A 9,637-nucleotide genomic window follows, 5' to 3' on the forward strand; every position below is an offset into this window, starting at 1 on the left:
CCCAGTGGGACGTGATCCTTGGTCTGCCCCGGGGTCTCCTCCCAGTGGGACGTGCATCGAGGACCTGCCCGAGATGCATCCTAACCAGATGCCCGAACCACCTAAGCTGGCTCCTTTCCAGGCGAAGGAGCAGCGGTTCTACTCCGAGTCTCTCTTGTTCAATTCAATTCAATTCAATTCAATTCAATTAAATTCGCCTTTATTGTCTCCGAGGGGAAATTTGTCTTGGGCACCAAGAGACAGGGTTATACAATACATACATAAATAAGATGATTGCAATTATTTTTGGATCTGTTGGAAAAATTGTAAAAAGTAGCGAATCTATAAGCTCAGCGAGCTTATATAGATTTGCTATAGAGTTGTGAACCTGTAGATCTGATATTTCCACTTTGGAGAACGTTTGAAAGTATAACTTTATTAACATAACATATCATAACATGAAGGTATAACGTTATTGCCACGGCCTGTTCTGACCCGTTTTAATTATGAGTACCGCTCATTGTCAACAATTGTTCCATAGATTTAATTTGTGTCTGTGTGTGTGTGTGTGTGTGTGTGTGTGTGTGTGTGTGTGTGTGTGTCTGTGCGTGCGTGTGTGTGTGCGTGTGTGTATGTGTGTGTTAGGACCGTGCACGGCTGATGTCGGAGGCAGCCTCTAAGGCGTCTATGGTGGGCTGGGCAGGACTAGCTTACCTGTCTCTACAGGGAGGCTTTCTGGCTTACCTTACCTGGTAACGCACGCACGCACGCACGCACGCACGCACGCACGCACGCACGCACGCACACCTCCCAGGAGAGAAGATTTGTGTTACAGACTTAGATAACATTTTATACAAACTTATAGCATGTTACATAGACAGCACTATAATTGCATTTTATGTAGTCATAGCACTTTATAGTACACATGTATAGTATAATATTATTGTTACGTTCTTAGCTTACGCATGTTTCATGATAACTACTTGTTATGTATGTGATGTATTGCCATGCTTTTTGTTCTTGCTTAATGTAAATCGCTCTGGATTAAGAGCGTCTGCTAAATGCCTAAATTGTAAATTGTGTTAAAAATAATTATTCAACATTTTTCAAATCATTTTCAAGATTTTTCTAAAATGATTCAAAGTAGCAGATGTACAAACAAGAGTTTTAAGAGTTTGTACATCTGAACCACTCTGTTCTATAGAGTTATAAACATAGAGTTAGTACATCTGAACCACTCTGTTCTATAGAGTTATAAGAGATGAACATAGAGTTAGTACATCTGAACCACTCTGTTCTATAGAGTTATAAGAGATAAACATAGAGTTAGTACATCTGAACCACTCTGTTCTATAGAGTTATAAGAGATAAACATAGAGTTTGTACATCTGAACCACTCTGTTCTATAGAGTTATAAGAGATAAACATAGAGTTAGTACATCTGAACCACTCTGTTCTATAGAGTTATAAACATAGAGTTAGTACATCTGAACCACTCTGTTCTATAGAGTTATAAGAGATAAACATAGAGTTAGTACATCTGAACCACTCTGTTCTATAGAGTTATAAGATGAACATAGAGTTAGTACATCTGAACCACTCTGTTCTATAGAGTTATAAGAGATAAACATAGAGTTTGTACATCTGAACTACTCTGTTCTATAGAGTTATAAGAGATAAACATAGAGTTAGTACATCTGAACCACTCTGTTCTATAGAGTTATAAACATAGAGTTAGTACATCTGAACCACTCTGTTCTATAGAGTTATAAACATAGAGTTAGTACATCTGAACCACTCTGTTCTATAGAGTTATAAGATAAACATAGAGTTAGTACATCTGAACCACTCTGTTCTATAGAGTTATAAGAGATGAACATAGAGTTAGTACATCTGAACCACTCTGTTCTATAGAGTTATAAGAGATAAACATAGAGTTTGTACATCTGAACCACTCTGTTCTATAGAGTTATAAACATAGAGTTTGTACATCTGAACCACTCTGTTCTATAGAGTTATAAACATAGAGTTTGTACATCTGAACCACTCTGTTCTATAGAGTTATAAGATGAACATAGAGTTTGTACATCTGAACCACTCTGTTCTATAGAGTTATAAACATAGAGTTTGTACATCTGAACCACTCTGTTCTATAGAGTTATAAACATAGAGTTTGTACATCTGAACCACTCTGTTCTATAGAGTTATAAACATAGAGTTTGTACATCTGAACCACTCTGTTCTATAGAGTTATAAACATAGAGTTTGTACATCTGAACCACTCTGTTCTATAGAGTTATAAACATAGAGTTTGTACATCTGAACCACTCTGTTCTATAGAGTTATAAGATAAACATAGAGTTAGTACATCTGAACCACTCTGTTCTATAGAGTTATAAGAGATGAACATAGAGTTAGTACATCTGAACCACTCTGTTCTATAGAGTTATAAGATGAACATAGAGTTAGTACATCTGAACCACTCTGTTCTATAGAGTTATAAACATAGAGTTTGTACATCTGAACCACTCTGTTCTATAGAGTTATAAACATAGAGTTAGTACATCTGAACCACTCTGTTCTATAGAGTTATAAACATAGAGTTAGTACATCTGAACCACTCTGTTCTATAGAGTTATAAGATAAACATAGAGTTAGTACATCTGAACCACTCTGTTCTATAGAGTTATAAGAGATGAACATAGAGTTAGTACATCTGAACCACTCTGTTCTATAGAGTTATAAGAGATAAACATAGAGTTTGTACATCTGAACCACTCTGTTCTATAGTTATAAACATAGAGTTTGTACATCTGAACCACTCTGTTCTATAGAGTTATAAACATAGAGTTTGTACATCTGTACCACTCTGTTCTATAGAGTTATAAGATGAACATAGAGTTTGTACATCTGAACCACTCTGTTCTATAGAGTTATAAACATAGAGTTTGTACATCTGAACCACTCTGTTCTATAGAGTTATAAACATAGAGTTTGTACATCTGAACCACTCTGTTCTATAGAGTTATAAACATAGAGTTTGTACATCTGAACCACTCTGTTCTATAGAGTTATAAACATAGAGTTTGTACATCTGAACCACTCTGTTCTATAGAGTTATAAGATAAACATAGAGTTAGTACATCTGAACCACTCTGTTCTATAGAGTTATAAGAGATGAACATAGAGTTTGTACATCTGAACCACTCTGTTCTATAGAGTTATAAGATGAACATAGAGTTAGTACATCTGAACCACTCTGTTCTATAGAGTTATAAACATAGAGTTTGTACATCTGAACCACTCTGTTCTATAGAGTTATAAGAGATGAACATAGAGTTTGTACATTTGAACCACTCTGTTCTATAGAGTTATAAGATAAACATAGAGTTTGTACATCTGAACCACTCTGTTCTATAAAGTAATAAGAGATAAACATAGAGTTAGTACATCTGAACCACTCTGTTCTATAGAGTTATAAGAGATAAACATAGAGTTAGTACATCTGAACCACTCTGTTCTATAGAGTTATAAGAGATGAACATAGAGTTTGTACATCTGAACCACTCTGTTCTATAGAGTTATAAGATAAACATAGAGTTTGTACATCTGAACCACTCTGTTCTATAGAGTTATAAACATAGAGTTAGTACATCTGAACCACTCTGTTCTATAGAGTTATAAGAGATGAACATAGAGTTAGTACATCTGAACCACTCTGTTCTATAGAGTTATAAGAGATGAACATAGAGTTTGTACATCTGAACCACTCTGTTCTATAGAGTTATAAGAGATAAACATAGAGTTAGTACATCTGAACCACTCTGTTCTATAGAGTTATAAGATAAACATAGAGTTAGTACATCTGAACCACTCTGTTTTATAGAGTTATAAGAGATAAACATAGAGTTAGTACATCTGAACCACTCTGTTCTATAGAGTTATAAACATAGAGTTTGTACATCTGAACCACTCTGTTCTATAGAGTTATAAACATAGAGTTTGTACATCTGAACCACTCTGTTCTATAGAGTTATAAGATGAATATAGAGTTTGTACATCTGAACCACTCTGTTCTATAGAGTTATAAGATGAACATAGAGTTTGTACATCTGAACCACTCTGTTCTATAGAGTTATAAGATGAACATAGAGTTAGTACATCTGAACCACTGTGTTCTATAGAGTTATAAGATAAACATAGAGTTTGTACATCTGAACCACACTGTTCTATAGAGTTATAAACATAGAGTTTGTACATCTGAACCACTCTGTTCTATAGAGTTATAAACATAGAGTTTGTACATCTGAACCACTCTGTTCTATAGAGTTATAAGATAAACATAGAGTTAGTACATCTGAACCACTCTGTTCTATAGAGTTATAAACATAGAGTTTGTACATCCGAACCACTCTGTTCTATAGAGTTATAAGATAAACATAGAGTTAGTACATCTGAACCACTCTGTTCTATAGAGTTATAAACATAGAGTTTGTACATCTGAACCACTCTGTTCTATAGAGTTATAAGAGATGAACATAGAGTTAGTACATCTGAACCACTCTGTTCTATAGAGTTATAAGAGATGAACATAGAGTTAGTACATCTGAACCACTCTGTTCTATAGAGTTATAAGATAAACATAGAGTTAGTACATCTGAACCACTCTGTTCTATAGAGTTATAAACATAGAGTTAGTACATTTGAACCACTCTGTTCTATAGAGTTATAAGAGATGAACATAGAGTTAGTACATCTGAACCACTCTGTTCTATAGAGTTATAAGAGATGAACATAGAGTTAGTACATCTGAACCACTCTGTTCTATAGAGTTATAAACATAGAGTTAGTACATCTGAACCACTCTGTTCTATAGAGTTATAAGATGAACATAGAGTTTGTACATCTGAACCACTCTGTTCTATAGAGTTATAAGATGAACATAGAGTTTGTACATCTGAACCACTCTGTTCTATAGAGTTATAAGATGAACATAGAGTTAGTACATCTGAACCACTGTGTTCTATAGAGTTATAAACATAGAGTTAGTACATTTGAACCACTCTGTTCTATAGAGTTATAAACATAGAGTTTGTACATCTGAACCACTCTGTTCTATAGAGTTATAAGAGATAAACATAGAGTTTGTACATCTGAACCACTCTGTTCTATAGAGTTATAAGAGATGAACATAGAGTTAGTACATCTGAACCACTCTGTTCTATAGAGTTATAAGAGATGAACATAGAGTTAGTACATCTGAACCACTCTGTTCTATAGAGTTATAAGAGATAAACATAGAGTTAGTACATCTGAACCACTCTGTTCTATAGAGTTATAAGAGATAAACATAGAGTTAGTACATCTGAACCACTCTGTTCTATAGAGTTATAAACATAGAGTTAGTACATCTGAACCACTCTGTTCTATAGAGTTATAAGAGATAAACATAGAGTTTGTACATCTGAACCACTCTGTTCTATAGAGTTATAAGAGATAAACATAGAGTTAGTACATCTGAACCACTCTGTTCTATAGAGTTATAAACATAGAGTTAGTACATCTGAACCACTCTGTTCTATAGAGTTATAAGAGATAAACATAGAGTTAGTACATCTGAACCACTCTGTTCTATAGAGTTATAAGATGAACATAGAGTTAGTACATCTGAACCACTCTGTTCTATAGAGTTATAAGAGATAAACATAGAGTTTGTACATCTGAACTACTCTGTTCTATAGAGTTATAAGAGATAAACATAGAGTTAGTACATCTGAACCACTCTGTTCTATAGAGTTATAAACATAGAGTTAGTACATCTGAACCACTCTGTTCTATAGAGTTATAAACATAGAGTTAGTACATCTGAACCACTCTGTTCTATAGAGTTATAAGATAAACATAGAGTTAGTACATCTGAACCACTCTGTTCTATAGAGTTATAAGAGATGAACATAGAGTTAGTACATCTGAACCACTCTGTTCTATAGAGTTATAAGAGATAAACATAGAGTTTGTACATCTGAACCACTCTGTTCTATAGAGTTATAAACATAGAGTTTGTACATCTGAACCACTCTGTTCTATAGAGTTATAAACATAGAGTTTGTACATCTGAACCACTCTGTTCTATAGAGTTATAAGATGAACATAGAGTTTGTACATCTGAACCACTCTGTTCTATAGAGTTATAAACATAGAGTTTGTACATCTGAACCACTCTGTTCTATAGAGTTATAAACATAGAGTTTGTACATCTGAACCACTCTGTTCTATAGAGTTATAAACATAGAGTTTGTACATCTGAACCACTCTGTTCTATAGAGTTATAAACATAGAGTTTGTACATCTGAACCACTCTGTTCTATAGAGTTATAAACATAGAGTTTGTACATCTGAACCACTCTGTTCTATAGAGTTATAAACATAGAGTTTGTACATCTGAACCACTCTGTTCTATAGAGTTATAAGATAAACATAGAGTTTGTACATCTGAACCACTCTGTTCTATAGAGTTATAAACATAGAGTTTGTACATCTGAACCACTCTGTTCTATAGAGTTATAAACATAGAGTTTGTACATCTGAACCACTCTGTTCTATAGAGTTATAAGATAAACATAGAGTTAGTACATCTGAACCACTCTGTTCTATAGAGTTATAAGAGATGAACATAGAGTTTGTACATCTGAACCACTCTGTTCTATAGAGTTATAAACATAGAGTTTGTACATCTGAACCACTCTGTTCTATAGAGTTATAAACATAGAGTTTGTACATCTGAACCACTCTGTTCTATAGAGTTATAAGATGAATATAGAGTTTGTACATCTGAACCACTCTGTTCTATAGAGTTATAAGATGAACATAGAGTTTGTACATCTGAACCACTCTGTTCTATAGAGTTATAAGATGAACATAGAGTTAGTACATCTGAACCACTGTGTTCTATAGAGTTATAAGATAAACATAGAGTTTGTACATCTGAACCACACTGTTCTATAGAGTTATAAACATAGAGTTTGTACATCTGAACCACTCTGTTCTATAGAGTTATAAACATAGAGTTTGTACATCTGAACCACTCTGTTCTATAGAGTTATAAGATAAACATAGAGTTAGTACATCTGAACCACTCTGTTCTATAGAGTTATAAACATAGAGTTTGTACATCCGAACCACTCTGTTCTATAGAGTTATAAGATAAACATAGAGTTAGTACATCTGAACCACTCTGTTCTATAGAGTTATAAACATAGAGTTTGTACATCTGAACCACTCTGTTCTATAGAGTTATAAGAGATGAACATAGAGTTAGTACATCTGAACCACTCTGTTCTATAGAGTTATAAGAGATGAACATAGAGTTAGTACATCTGAACCACTCTGTTCTATAGAGTTATAAGATAAACATAGAGTTAGTACATCTGAACCACTCTGTTCTATAGAGTTATAAACATAGAGTTAGTACATTTGAACCACTCTGTTCTATAGAGTTATAAGAGATGAACATAGAGTTAGTACATCTGAACCACTCTGTTCTATAGAGTTATAAGAGATGAACATAGAGTTAGTACATCTGAACCACTCTGTTCTATAGAGTTATAAACATAGAGTTAGTACATCTGAACCACTCTGTTCTATAGAGTTATAAGATGAACATAGAGTTTGTACATCTGAACCACTCTGTTCTATAGAGTTATAAGATGAACATAGAGTTTGTACATCTGAACCACTCTGTTCTATAGAGTTATAAGATGAACATAGAGTTAGTACATCTGAACCACTGTGTTCTATAGAGTTATAAACATAGAGTTAGTACATTTGAACCACTCTGTTCTATAGAGTTATAAACATAGAGTTTGTACATCTGAACCACTCTGTTCTATAGAGTTATAAGAGATAAACATAGAGTTTGTACATCTGAACCACTCTGTTCTATAGAGTTATAAGAGATGAACATAGAGTTAGTACATCTGAACCACTCTGTTCTATAGAGTTATAAGAGATGAACATAGAGTTAGTACATCTGAACCACTCTGTTCTATAGAGTTATAAGAGATAAACATAGAGTTAGTACATCTGAACCACTCTGTTCTATAGAGTTATAAGAGATAAACATAGAGTTAGTACATCTGAACCACTCTGTTCTATAGAGTTATAAACATAGAGTTAGTACATCTGAACCACTCTGTTCTATAGAGTTATAAGAGATAAACATAGAGTTTGTACATCTGAACCACTCTGTTCTATAGAGTTATAAGAGATAAACATAGAGTTAGTACATCTGAACCACTCTGTTCTATAGAGTTATAAACATAGAGTTAGTACATCTGAACCACTCTGTTCTATAGAGTTATAAGAGATAAACATAGAGTTAGTACATCTGAACCACTCTGTTCTATAGAGTTATAAGATGAACATAGAGTTAGTACATCTGAACCACTCTGTTCTATAGAGTTATAAGAGATAAACATAGAGTTTGTACATCTGAACTACTCTGTTCTATAGAGTTATAAGAGATAAACATAGAGTTAGTACATCTGAACCACTCTGTTCTATAGAGTTATAAACATAGAGTTAGTACATCTGAACCACTCTGTTCTATAGAGTTATAAACATAGAGTTAGTACATCTGAACCACTCTGTTCTATAGAGTTATAAGATAAACATAGAGTTAGTACATCTGAACCACTCTGTTCTATAGAGTTATAAGAGATGAACATAGAGTTAGTACATCTGAACCACTCTGTTCTATAGAGTTATAAGAGATAAACATAGAGTTTGTACATCTGAACCACTCTGTTCTATAGAGTTATAAACATAGAGTTTGTACATCTGAACCACTCTGTTCTATAGAGTTATAAACATAGAGTTTGTACATCTGAACCACTCTGTTCTATAGAGTTATAAGATGAACATAGAGTTTGTACATCTGAACCACTCTGTTCTATAGAGTTATAAACATAGAGTTTGTACATCTGAACCACTCTGTTCTATAGAGTTATAAACATAGAGTTTGTACATCTGAACCACTCTGTTCTATAGAGTTATAAACATAGAGTTTGTACATCTGAACCACTCTGTTCTATAGAGTTATAAACATAGAGTTTGTACATCTGAACCACTCTGTTCTATAGAGTTATAAACATAGAGTTTGTACATCTGAACCACTCTGTTCTATAGAGTTATAAACATAGAGTTTGTACATCTGAACCACTCTGTTCTATAGAGTTATAAGATAAACATAGAGTTTGTACATCTGAACCACTCTGTTCTATAGAGTTATAAACATAGAGTTTGTACATCTGAACCACTCTGTTCTATAGAGTTATAAACATAGAGTTTGTACATCTGAACCACTCTGTTCTATAGAGTTATAAGATAAACATAGAGTTAGTACATCTGAACCACTCTGTTCTATAGAGTTATAAGAGATGAACATAGAGTTTGTACATCTGAACCACTCTGTTCTATAGAGTTATAAGATGAACATAGAGTTAGTACATCTGAACCACTCTGTTCTATAGAGTTATAAACATAGAGTTTGTACATCTGAACCACTCTGTTCTATAGAGTTATAAGAGATGAACATAGAGTTTGTACATTTGAACCACTCTGTTCTATAGAGTTATAAGATAAACATAGAGTTTGTACA

General features: G+C 33.6%; 1 protein-coding gene across 1 annotated transcript in view; it reads left to right on the forward strand.

The window, feature by feature from the left end:
- LOC306917928 (calcium uniporter protein, mitochondrial-like) overlaps positions 1–9,637 on the forward strand; it is a 42,655-nt gene that overhangs the window by 21,464 nt on the left and 11,554 nt on the right. The window contains exon 6 of the mRNA XM_079530826.1: positions 625–731. Within this exon, the coding sequence (XP_079386952.1) occupies positions 625–731 (107 nt within the window). The remainder of the gene's footprint in view (positions 1–624; positions 732–9,637) is intronic.

Source organism: Electrona antarctica, assembly GCF_951216825.1.
Source record: "Electrona antarctica genome assembly, contig: scaffold_338, whole genome shotgun sequence".
Taxonomy (NCBI): domain Eukaryota; kingdom Metazoa; phylum Chordata; class Actinopteri; order Myctophiformes; family Myctophidae; genus Electrona; species Electrona antarctica.